General features: G+C 41.8%; 2 protein-coding genes and 1 non-coding gene across 3 annotated transcripts; 1 reads left to right on the forward strand and 2 right to left on the reverse strand.

Annotated features, from left to right (window-relative positions):
• Window positions 1-62: 62 nt before the first annotated feature.
• Window positions 63-8787, reverse strand: TCP1 (t-complex 1). Its single transcript, XM_054162754.1, has 12 exons — window positions 8619-8787; window positions 6998-7083; window positions 6355-6483; window positions 5675-5772; window positions 5211-5321; window positions 4367-4548; window positions 3659-3785; window positions 3166-3341; window positions 2308-2431; window positions 1069-1261; window positions 614-777; window positions 63-364 (listed from the first exon to the last, which is right to left on the reverse strand). Exons 1-12 carry the CDS (start codon window positions 8689-8691, stop codon window positions 151-153), a joined length of 1677 nt encoding a protein of 558 aa, XP_054018729.1. The 5' UTR covers window positions 8692-8787; the 3' UTR covers window positions 63-150.
• LOC128897315 (small nucleolar RNA SNORA29) lies at window positions 7635-7770 on the reverse strand. The gene has a single exon (XR_008462327.1). It is a non-coding gene; the product is annotated as a small nucleolar RNA SNORA29 (small nucleolar RNA).
• Window positions 8788-9599: 812 nt separating the features above from the next.
• On the forward strand, window positions 9600-12474 carry MRPL18 (mitochondrial ribosomal protein L18). Its single transcript, XM_009908803.2, has 4 exons — window positions 9600-9766; window positions 10547-10727; window positions 11793-12027; window positions 12267-12474. The coding sequence occupies exons 1-4, from the start codon at window positions 9703-9705 to the stop codon at window positions 12336-12338; spliced, it is 552 nt and encodes a 183-aa protein (XP_009907105.2). The 5' UTR covers window positions 9600-9702; the 3' UTR covers window positions 12339-12474.
• Window positions 12475-12747: the final 273 nt, after the last annotated feature.

The raw sequence follows: 12747 nt of genomic DNA on the forward strand, positions 1-12747 counted from the left end.
CTAGAACTTAAATTCTCCACCCGAGGACCAAACTTCACTTTCAAAATTTGTTCACAAGAAAATAGCAGCAGAATTCAAGCACTTGTTTTATTAACAGTTTAGTTACAAGAGTGGGAAGTGTAAGTTAGACAAACATAAATAAAAGCTAAGTTATTCTTCAAGTGCTCCAGAGTGAACTGCATCCTCATAGCACCCTCTCTCTTCTTTAGTTTCAGGGTGCAGTTTAATAAGATCATCAATTCGAAGAATAGTAATGGCAGCTTCTGTTGCAAACTTCAGGCTCTTAGTTTTGACCATGGTTGGTTCAAAGACACCAGCTTGCTTGTTATCACGAGGCTTTCCATTGATCAAGTCAAGACCAATCCTGCAAGGAAGAAGTACTTTGAGATGGAGAGGTAGAAAAAGCAGAAAAACAGTTGGGATTATGCTGTTTCACTGCTGCTAGGTCCCAGTAACACATACATGGGACTGAAGGACAGAGGGAGGAAATTCAGTGAGAACCTACACATTTTCCAAGTGCAAATCACAGTTCACTAAACTGGCAGGACAATTTTCCACCCAAGTCACCCACCACCATCAATGTTAGGGTAACAGCCTTTCTCCAGATACTTGCCATTTCAGATTTTTGCGATCTGGGTTAACCTGAGCCTCGTTGTGGAATGCCCTCAACTTCGCAACAAGATCTGTTGCATCTTGAGCAGCATTTACTGCCAATGTATTTGGAATTACTAAGAGTGATCTTGCAAATTCTGCTATTGCAAGTTGTTCACGTGATCCCTAGAAAACGGAAAAAGGTTTTAAACCAATTGCTGCAACAAAAGAGGAAAAGATACAGCTATGATCAAGAGTTCCAACATGCAAAACCTATTTTTAGGTCAAGGAACCCTACATTCCAATTGTCAGAAAAGTAACTCATACTCTCCCTTTTGAAGAAGCATGTTACAGTCCGTGAGATTAACAGATATTCAGGAACCTTAGAACCAACTTTCAGTAGAAGAAAATACTTGGAAATTCATGTTATCCCAGTTTAAACACATGCTTGTCTGTCCTTCTTAGTGCAAGACTTACCATGCTTGTTGCATAATTTTCAAGATATATTGAGAGTGCTGCCTCTACAGCACCACCACCTGGGACAACAGACTTGGATTCCAATACCCTTTTAACAACACAAAGAGCATCATGTATAGATCGTTCCATTTCATCGCACATGAAGTCATTAGCTCCTCGCAAGATAATTGATGCTGAAGTACGAGCCTTTGTACTAGGGGAAAAAAAGTAATCAGGAATCAGCATGTTGAAGAGAATACAAGTTAAAACTCTTCTAGCTAAATTTTTTCTTCTAAAGCCAAAGTCAGTTGAGACAGGCTCTTTGAAGACTTAAAAGGAGTTCTTAATATTGTTATATATCTCTACAGGGCATGTACATTGTAACTTAGTCCAGGTTTTCATTTCCAATATGAAAGAACTTTGAAAGTTATGTCTGTAAGGTAAAGTACCTAAGTGTGACAGACAAGCTATCTCCCATGAAACAAGGGAAAATGGATTTAGAATGTTAAGAAAGTTCTTTTGCATTGGCACTACATGAGCTGGTGACACCATAGTCATTTAACTGCCACAGAAATGCCATGGCCTGGTGAATTTCATTCACACAACAGCAAGCTGAATACAGAGAAGGGATACTGAAGTAGTGAGAAAGTTAATATCCAATGTATGTTCTTGTTATACTGGTACTCAAGTCTTCAGACAGCAGTGTCACACTAAAAAAAAATCAGTGGAAAACACCACATGTGTGGAGAGCTAGTAATTGCTGCTCTTCTTGCCTATTTAAAAAAACCTGTAACCAAAACACAACCAAAAACCACCATGCAAAAAACCCCAACCCATCACAAACTCCACCCCTTTAACAGTATTTCATACTACCAAGCCAGTCACTGGTTCAATGAAACCAGCACAAGTAAACCCTATCTTGCACTATAAACAGTACAATCTTTAGGTTGCACCTTCTTAGATATTCAGATGGTACGTATTTCCTTTTGCTATCTGTAAAGGGAAGCCAGTTTAGAAAAAGTTTATACACAAAATTAAGTCTTACTGTTTCATTCATTATGGTTGACAAAACAGATGTTCAGCCCCAGCAGAAGAGGTTAAGTATGGATACTTTCACCCCTAATTTGCAGTGGGCTTGCATACTCTCTCCCACGCGTATCACTACTCATACCACTGAGGTAGCATGGAAGTAAATAAATGGGATTTTATCTCAATTCAGTAAAAGGTGTACACAAAACTGATGAACAAAAGGATCCTTACTTCTTGATTAAGATCAGCTCATCATCACAGATTCTCTCTTGAATCACCTCTTCTGCCTGTCCCAGCATTAATGCCTCAAAACTCTCTTCACCTTCAAGGTTTGCGAGGGTTGAACATATGGTCGCTTTAACAAACAAACAAGTGAGATTAGCATTCAATTCCAGCACATCCTTTGCCAATTTCCCAGAATAGGCACACAAAAAGAAAAACAAATTGAAAACAGAATTAAAAGCAACATAAGTAGACTTCTCTTAAAATCAATAGCAATTCTAATTCCCAGGTAGCAATTCCATATTCTGCAGTTTATAACCCATACTATTCTTCTTTGCTCAACTTTTACAGTACTTAACTTTTCCACAATGAGTACAATCTCCTGTGCTTTGCTGTAATAAAAATGTGTTCTTGCAAATTTAAGAACACACAGGTAAGACATAGAACCAGATTTATTTTCCCCCCCAATATGCATGTAACAACTTAAGAATTCTTCATTTGCCTTGAACCATCTGAACAACATATTTAACTCTCCAGAGGCTTAAGAAGATGTGCTTAATAAAGACTTCATAAATACAGACTCTGGCTTCCATTTCCACAATGGAAGCCTTCACAGCGCATGACAGCACTTTTTCTCCTCCACTGTAAATATTCAGCAGTCAACTCTTCCTGTACTTATCCACCTTGATAGAAGTCACTTAATAGTAACTCTAAATGTAGAACCTAAGAGCCACTCAGTTCTACTCATCCCCTCCTTGAATGCCTTGTATCTTCAGGACCCGTATGCTGAAAATTAGTTACTAATAGCCTAATGAAAGCTTTCACTTACAAAATAATTTGAAGTGACCTATTTTTACATATACATACCTCCAGATGCCTTAGCAATCCTCTTAAGGTCCTTTTTAACAACTCTGCGTACTGCCATTGCACCAGCGTCGATGAAATATTTCAGACACATATCATCAATACCTCCAGTAGTGAGAATAACATTGGCACCAGTGGCCAAAATCTTCTGGATTCTCTCTTTGGTAATATCTGACTCTCTGTGAGGATCAAGTGAAAGTCAGAAAAATGATACTACAAATCTAGTCTTTCAGTCAACCCCTTTCCTGAAATCTCAGTGCAGAGCTCTGCAAGAAAGGACCACTGTACAAGACTACATAGCTTTCTTGAAAACTGACCTAGTTCTGCCTCCAGACATGAAGACTTTCATCACCAATATTTGCTATTGTTGGAAAATATTGTAATTTAAGACATTTTTACCTCTTGCACTGAGCCATAAATGCATTGAGTCTCTTCAAATGAGACCAAAACTGGCCTGTGAAGACCCACTATCTTAATTACTCAAGTTCCCACCTACCTCTGCCTTATCTGGTCCAGCTTCTCAGGGTCTGAGATAACAACCTGAACACCAAGCTTCATTTTTGCCTTCTGCAGGCTGAAGTCCAGGCATGCAATCTTTGCATTAACTATTCTCTTGGTCATACCTGAAAAAAAAAACCAAACAAAAAAAGGGCATTTGTCAAATTGAGTTAACAGAACATCAAGTTAGCACTGTTGACTAGAACTAATATCACTTCCCCATTTTAGATTTCTATTTCTTTGCTCTTCCACCACCACTTCTGTCCCAATACAGAGTAATGCTAATAGACTCTCTTTTTTTTTACCATACCTCTCCTACAACCTAAGTTACCTTTTCACAGACCCTGTCCCCAAACCATGAATGACCATGAAAAGCTGATCCATCAGTCACAACATACCTCTGCTTTATAAATTGTTTCCTACAAACCTGACATTGCAACTCCACAAGGGTGGTGCTTATTATGTTCCACAAGATCACAGTGTTACCATGTGGCTACTGAGCCAAGGAAACTACAGAAACTTAGCAACACTTTGCAGATCACTACTCACTGAAGTAGTAAGCAGAGGTTTTGTTTGTTTGTCCGTCCCCTCACCTCCAGGGTTGAAAACCCACAATTTGCAACTAATGACATGAGATGATCCACATAAGAAAGACTAAGAGGACTGAATTTGCACAAAAGCTTTATGAAACATAGCATGTTCTTACCCTGGGAGCCCACCACACAGTTCAGAGCATAACCGTTCACAAGTATGCTCTCCTTTTGGCTGCGGCCATGTGCCTTCAAAACATTAACTGAGTTGATTGGATACCGAGCCTGACCCTTCTGGTCTGTGTATTTGACTGCCAGTGCAGCATCCACCACCATATTAGCAAAGAAATCACCATCACTAAAATGCTGTTAAGGTTAAAACTGGAGAACTAATATTAGGTGTAAGAAAACAGAGTCACTGACAGTCACCAAAATACGAGTCAATAATTGTTTCCAAACAAGAACTCCAGAAAGGCATGGAAGCACTGGCTTTCTCTGCCCCTGCCTTAAGAGTAGTTCTCAAAACTGAAACACTGGCAAGAAAATTAGGGCAGGCTAATGTGATACTTCCATTTATGCACCTTTTGCTTCTTAACAAAAGTATCTACCCCGTGGTCAGTCTGCACTCCCTTGTTAGCACAAAAGCAAAAAAATTAAAAATTTCTTTTCTCTGACTACGTACTAAAGTGTATTTTCTCTAGTTTCACTCCCCAGGTACTTGAATTCTACAGTGCATTCTTCCATTCACACAATTCCTTAGCTAATCTCACTAATGGAAAACATCACAAGGAAACTCTCGTGTGCCTAAACAGGTTTAAATACATTGGAAGAATCTGAACATTTTTTCCATGCGTCAGAAAATAACACCTGTGAAAGGTTTTTCCACACCCCGTCATAAAAACGGCAGTATGAACTACTGTACCCCATTCATACAAATTGCTGCAAAGGAAACTGAGCTAGATGCTTGAGCTCTCCTGTCAATCACATTTGCTTTACTAATTTGATTAAGTTAAAGGATACATTCCTATAATTTTAGAGGACATTGATGTCTTAGCAGCATTAATTAGGCACTCTCTGCCCAATTCATCTGTGTTAATAATAAGATTTTCATTGATGTAGCGAACTGCTTCCCTGTAGAATCAAGACAAAATACTGGTAAATTCCATCCCCACAAAGACAAAAATCTTACATGTTTTCAACCCTTCTATATGCTACCTCAAAGAGCACAGGTATGAAATAAATTTATCTAGTAACACAGAAATACGACATTTTAACTTAAGTACTGAAATATAAAATTGAAAAACAAACCAAACAAAAACCCTAAACAAAGAAAAACATACCAAACACCCCCAAAACAAAACACCATATCCACTTTGCATGAAGAAGTCTGTATTAATGAAGTCACAAATACAGAAATAAACAAGAAAACCACAGTTATTGTACCTTAAAAAATGCAATGTACTTCAATTGTATTAGTTTCTTACTTGCAAGCAAGTCGGTATCCACCAATAATGGAGGTAGGATGAATTTTTTGTTTCACTAGCTCATCTGCATTTTTTAGAAGTTCTGCAGCAATAATTACCTGTTGAAAACATGAACACCAAATACACGTATTCCATACAAGCCAAATAACTACCTGACATCATTAACTAGCAAGCAGAATCACAAACAGTTGTCCAGTGCCTGTATTCAGCGGAAACAAGTACTTGCAACCTTGAGTCATAGTTTCCGGTATCACATAAAGCCCATCTGATGCTGCTCTCCACCAACCCTCAGACTGTTAAAAGTCTCAGTAAAGTTTCCAACACTCAGCATAGTCATTTCCAATACAAAATTTTCAGGGTTGCAAAAAACCAAAACCAAACAACAACAAAAGAATTTTATGTTATAATCTATCCTCAACCATCAATGAAAAAAAACAAGTGAAAAATTGCATTACAGAACACCAGCTGTGTATGGAAAGCAACACCTCTAAAAAAATCCACAACTTTAATTTTCTTCTGTAATTTACTTTAAAAAACTGCTTAGGTTCAGCCAACTGCAGTTTTTCATCCTGCCTGATTGCTTGATGTTGTATCAAGACTCATAATGGATAAATCAAAACTGTGTTGTGATAGTAAGACACAGACATTTGGTGTATCTGACTGTAAGACTTTATACGTACCACTGAGGTTGTCCCATCACCAACTTCTTTGTCTTGCAGGTCTGCCAGTTCACAGAGAACTTTTGCAGCAGGATGTTCCACTTCTAGCAGTTTCAGAATGGTTGCACCATCATTAGTAATGGTCACATCCTAATTTTGAAAAATCAAATGGTAATATAAAGTCTATTTCCGTTTTAACTTTTGTGTTTTATAACATTCACATAAATGGAAATAAATTTTCTTTGCAAAGGTCCACAAAGCAACTTTAAGAAGTGAAATATAGAATACTTCTGTAAAATTGTTATGGGATTCCTTGAAATCTCTTCTAATGTGGAGACCAGAATATCCAAGTTGTCATCATCATCGATTTCACCCAATTTCAACGGTGATATTTATTCCTGTGCATCTGATCAATACTTGCTAAGTGACGAGAACTTACGTGAAAAAAGAAAGCAACTGTACTACATAAACTACAATTCTAAGTTAGACTAAAATGATGTCCCATGTGTTACCTGATGCTGAATTTTACCAGTTCTTCTCCTAACCCCTCCCAGAACAGAAAAAACTAGGCACACGCATCTGTTGCGCATGCCCTATAAATCACACTATGTGGAAGCACTTTCACACAGGAATACAATTGCCCCGGCACTAAAGTTTTACTTACCCCAATATCATCCACCAACATCTTATCCAGACCAACTGGCCCAAGAGAACTCTTCACAATGTTGGCAATAGCTGATGCAGCAGTAACTGAAACAAAAACCGGTTTGTTTTTTCAACTTCAGAGTGATTAAGTTTTACAAGAAAATGTGCCAAGAACCTGCAATTCTAAAACTGAAATAAAGTGAAGTAATTTAGGAATCAGTTTCAGCCTAACTAAGCTAGTAACGGCTTTCTGCTAAAACACGAGTCTTTGACAAACTTCCCTCCAAGCTGGTTTAGCTAACTGACCTGGTAAAACTACCTGATTGGAAAAAGAGTAAGTTTGTGTTGGCTTGGCAAGATGGGAGAACACTGAGGTCAGAAGAGCACACTGGTGGTAGCTTAGAAGATGTTGGTAGCACCCGCCCTTTTGGCAGCAGCAAGTTATTCCATAAAAGTTTACTGAAAAAAAAAGTTTACTCCTCATTTATAGACAGGTACAGAGCAGTGGTATTATGTATCAATTCGTAACATATCTTTCAGCCCCCATCAGGTTCATGACTGTAACAAAATGCTTCTTCTGGAGCAAAGTCTATAAAGTCAAAAGTGACGTTTTAGTCATTATTAGAAATTTCGTGTCACTTGAAGTACAGTGTCTTTAGAAGATGTTCTGCCAACTTCATATAGGAAAAAGATACAAACAACCTTTTCCTTCAGACCGTGGCACGTTTTTCTCTATCCCACAAGCATAGCCACTTAATCTGGAAATTGAAAAAGTGGTAGTATAATGGGAATAGTCACAACTCAGACTTTCACTTTGAACTTTAACCAATGTAACTGTTTTTCTTGCTTTAGAGAAGTAATGGCAACCTCCTAAAAGAAACAACCATGGTATCAAAGGCGCCGTTATCAAGTAGAATCTCAGCTACAGATTAACCTAATTTTCGTTCTGAACGTTCCACCTAAAGTATCATCATACTATATACCTCTCGCTATTATCAGGAAGCAGGTTTTCAGTATCTTCCTTCCCATTTAATCCATGCAGAAATTGAACACAAACCTCGGCATTTGAAGCCTTCCCCCAAGACTCAGAATGAAATACAAAGAAATGTAACATGTTCTTGAGAACTTTAGTTAACGACAGTCATGTCGGGGCCAGTCCGCGCTCTCAGCATCAGGTTATTTCTCTGTGCTGTCGACTTCCCCACTCCGCGGCAGTCTGCAGGCTATTCCAGCTCACGCCCTACAAAAGCTCGGAACGGAGCCAAGTCGACTTCCAGTCGGCAACCATCCCCCTCCCGGAGTGTGCCTGCGCCGCGCAAGAGGGGCTCGCAAGATCGCTTGGTCACAAGGACGCCTGAGAGCGGCGCGAGACTCGCGCAAGCCTCTCGTCTCCCCGTGGCAGCTGCAGAGAAGCCGCAATCCTACCAGCCCTCCCTTCTTTCCCTCCCAGCAGCAGCGGCCTTCCCAACAGCTCCTAGCGGCCCAGAATTAACAGAAGCCGGCGGCAGGGCGAGGCCCTCCCTGGACGGCGACCAGGGTGGGAAAGCACATGGCGGTGGTAACGGCCGCGCCATGTTACCTCCTCCATGCCCCTCCCCGCACGGCTCATCGAGCCCCTGCCAGCAGCGCGCGGAAGTTACCGTTTTGTGTGCGGATCGTGTCGCCGCTGGTTCGCTCCCCAAAGACAGCCAGAGGCCCCTCCATCGCCGCCATCTTCCCGCCCGGCCGCGGCGCCAGACGAAGAGGCGAAGCACCCCGCGGACCGGCGGAAAAGACAGAGAACCGCAAAGAATGCTGGGTACAGACCCCCCCTTTCCCGGGAGAGGGTGGAGGCACGAGAGACAGCCCCGCCGCGCGCGAGGGGCGGAACCACGCGCTACCTGCCCAATCCACGCGTGCGGTACGGCCCCAGCCTGAGGCCGCGATTGGTGCTTGCGGTTGAACAAAGCAGCCACGCTGAGAGAGGGACAGAAGATTTCCAGGAGGTTCTAGAAAGTAGCTATGGCTGGTGCGCATGGGCACTAGGTCCATCCTTTCTAAGGGGCGCGGCCCGCTGCGCTGCAGCTTCCAGGTCCCTGCAAACGGTGCGGCTTTGTCTGAATGCAGGATGAGCCTGCAGTGACAGGTGAACGGGCAGCGGTATGAATGCATGGGCTAGGCGGTATCGCAAGCCTGCCGGCATTGCCTGTGCCTGGTTCAGTAGCAGCAGATACGTAGTCTGCACCGCCGAATCAGGTTAGCTTTTAGTAACAGTAGACAGTTTTTTGTAGCAGCTCTACCCTCTGCCACATGGCTTTGGTAGGTGCTGGAAGCCTACTTCCCCGCCTTGCCATGTGTGCAATGTCTGCTCCCTGGGCCCAGCTCCCCTTTCCTTAGATCCCGTTTCAGGAAGCACAGGTCTTTGTTGGTAGCCTTTTTCCAAGGCTAAAAATCCAAGAGGTTCTCCAAGCCACAAAACTGTTTACTGACTGACACAACCATGCACTTCCCTCTGGAGTTTGCACGGGGGGAACACTCAACTAGCAGAACGCCTATCCCTCACCTGCCCTAAAAGAGATGGAAAAGGAAGTAATTGCTTCCGTGTGACGACATCGACTGCGGGCGGAAGTCATCGGGGGTGACTTCCGAGGGCAGTACTGTCCTCACCAAGATGGCGGCGCCCAGGTTCCCCTGAGAGGAGGAGAGGTGACTGTCTCCTGAGGCCGTGGTGGTCACCGGTTTCTCATGGCGCTGAGGACCCGCAGCTGCCTGTTGCTGGCGACCGGCAGGCTCCAGGCACGTGGGACGGGTAAGGTCAGCTCACCTGCTGTTCGTCATGGCGGCTTTTTCCAGCACGGGGGCCCACATGCTCCGTGCTGCCGGCGGAGGGTCGAGCCCAGCGTGATCCGCTGCCTAAGTGTCCTGGCAGGACCCCTCTGCCATGGGCAGGACCCGGTCTGTGTCAGAGTCCTGCCTGTAACAGCCGTTGGGCTGCTGTGGGATGGGGGCGCTGCGAGTGCATCTCGGGCCGGGGTGGGCGGTCTGACAAGGAGAGGCCCAGTCCACTGATGAGACATTCGCGCTTCTCTTCTGGACTGAAAAGCTTTGCAGCAAAATGCGTCTGCAAGCCTAACTCGAAATTTGTGTTTGTTACCTTAATTGGTAACGAATAGCCTTGAAGGATATAGAATCTTTACCTTGTTATTTGGTAGCACCGTTATTGCTTTTTTTATATTTCCCTTTCAGTATTTTGTAAAGCCTTTAATCCTAAAGATCTTCTGGTCATTCATAAATTTGTATTTTATGCATGAGTTTTGAACTATTATTGAAACTTAATATACTTTCCAATTTTAGCCTACAATTCACCCCATAAATTGGAGAAACAGATTGAGCTCTGGTAATATATTTATTTTATGTTAAAACCAACTAAACAACACCCCCCCCCAAACAAACCTACCAACCAAACCCCCAAAACAAAACATAAAACTAATTTTGCCCTGATAACTTGTGCCATATTGCATTTGTTCTATTGACAGCACTATATTTTTTTCTAACTCTGGGAGTTTTTTTTGTCCTGCTTTCCTTCAAGGTCTTTTTTTTGCATCAACTACGTCCAGTCTCAAAACGGAGACTGATGTGGACACAAGCGAAAACGAGGTTGTTGCCCCAGACTTTACTAATAGGAATCCTCGGAACTTGGAGCAGTTAGCCCTGGCCAGGAAGGAGCGTGGCTGGAAGACAACATGGCCAAAGCGTGAATTCTGGCATAGGTGAGTCAGAAAGACATGGGCAGAAATGAAAACACCAAAGCAAACATAAATCACATAACTCAGCAGGTTGAATTTCTACAAAAAATTACTTTTTTGGTTTGTTGAATCAATTGCTCCTTTAGTTGTTTTTGATCAGCAAGTACCTTCTGCTTTCAGAGAACAGTAGACTAGCGTCCCATGAAAATTACTGTATGCATCAGGATATAGTTTAGTGGTCATGGTAGTTGGGTTATGGTTGGACTCAATGTTCTTAAAGGTCTTTTCCAACCTTAATGATTCTATGATTTTATTGTTAAGATAGCAATAATAGTGTTTAAGCAACTACTGTTTAATTTAGGATTTTTCTAGTCTTGTGCAGACCATGTACAGCAGCAGTCTGGGAGCTTTTCTTGGTTTGGTGGGGTTTTTTTGTTTTTGTTTTGGGTTTTTGTTTGGTTTGGTTGGTTGGTTTTTTAGAAAATGCTGATTGCTTGTCTTCCAGAAAGTAAGTTCATTTGAAGATGGGGATTCAAAACCACATCCATTTTGTTCATACCTGGAAGTCTGACACTGTCTCAGTGCAATAAGAGATAATTTCTCCTAATACTCTTTATGTAACAGCTTATGAAATACTGCTTAACCACTTGTTTGTGCAAACAAGTTGCTATGTGCTGTGTAAGCATAAGCTTTTTGTGTAGCAAATCTAAGGTTATATTTCTGTTGGAGCAATTCCCATGGTCTGGCTTAAATGTACCTGTACCACACTGTGCAAGTGTACATTGCTGGGCTTGGAGTGAATGCTGGTGTGAGGTGGTGTAGGACTGTGCACCTGCATAACTGGTGAAAAGCTGTTCTTTGAATTTCATTCTGCTGAGCTGGTAACATGAGTCCTGTTTTACATCCTAATAAACAAAGCCTTAGATAATAAAAGCAATACTAAGAAATCATTATTACATTAATAGTTCTAGTATGCTAAATTTTACTTCATAAAGTGAGTCATATATGCATTTAAGCATTTAAATATGTTCTCTCTTTAGATCTGTAAAAGATATCGTAATTCCATGTTGCTTCTTTCCTTCACTCAAGATTACGGCTTGAGCGGACACAGCATTATGTAGAGGCCTATGTTGAGCACTGTAATGGGGATGTTGTCGTTTCTGCCTCTACACGAGAGTGGGCTATAAAGAGACACCTATACAGTCCCAAGGGAGTAACAGCGTGCAAAAACCTTGGACGTGTAATGGCACAGCGCTGTTTGGAAGCTGGAATTAACTTTGTGAACTTCAAAGCTGTTATTCCCTGGGAACGTCATTGTGACTCGGCAAGTACCTATCTCCTTAAATGTGTTTTCTCCTTTTCCCTTTTTAAGCATTAATTTTCCTCTGTGGCTTGACAAATCCTTGTAACGCTCAGAAGGGTAGATTTGACAAGCTTCAGTTCCTGGCATTATGCTTCAGTGAAGCTGTTAACCTCTGTCCCTCCACATGATGTGTCCTCACTGATATTTTGGTGCTGATGGCTTTTCTTTGTGTTTATTCATACCTCTATCTTTTAAAAAAGATCCAGGAATTTGAAAAAGCTATGGAGGAGGGTGGTGTTATTCTGCGTGAGCCACGAAGAATCTACCAGTAAAACAGAGACCACTGTGAAAATTTTTGAAGGAGCACCAGGCACTTCTTCAGGCATCTGTACCAGCACAGTGGAAGTTCAGAGATGGGAAGAGGTGGAATGTGGCATCTAACAATAAAATATTTTTAAATGGACAGAAGTGTGTCATATTCATGATTATAAAATTATCAACACCTTTAAGGCTAAAAGCAACTTTTATCATACTTCAGTCTGATAGGTTAACAGAATGTGCTGAAGAATTCAGTGCTTTAAAAGTTTACTTGCAACCCTCAGCTTCTAACTACTTAAACCTCACAGATGAGGAGTGAGTCAGAAGCCCCTCTTTCCCTCTTTCGGCGTCTGCGCAGTACCGTCACCTTGCCTGCCCGATCGATCAGCAGAACTGAATTCGCTGAGGCTATTCAGTCACCTG

Source organism: Dryobates pubescens, chromosome 6 (assembly GCF_014839835.1).
Source record: "Dryobates pubescens isolate bDryPub1 chromosome 6, bDryPub1.pri, whole genome shotgun sequence".
Lineage (NCBI taxonomy): Eukaryota > Metazoa > Chordata > Aves > Piciformes > Picidae > Dryobates > Dryobates pubescens.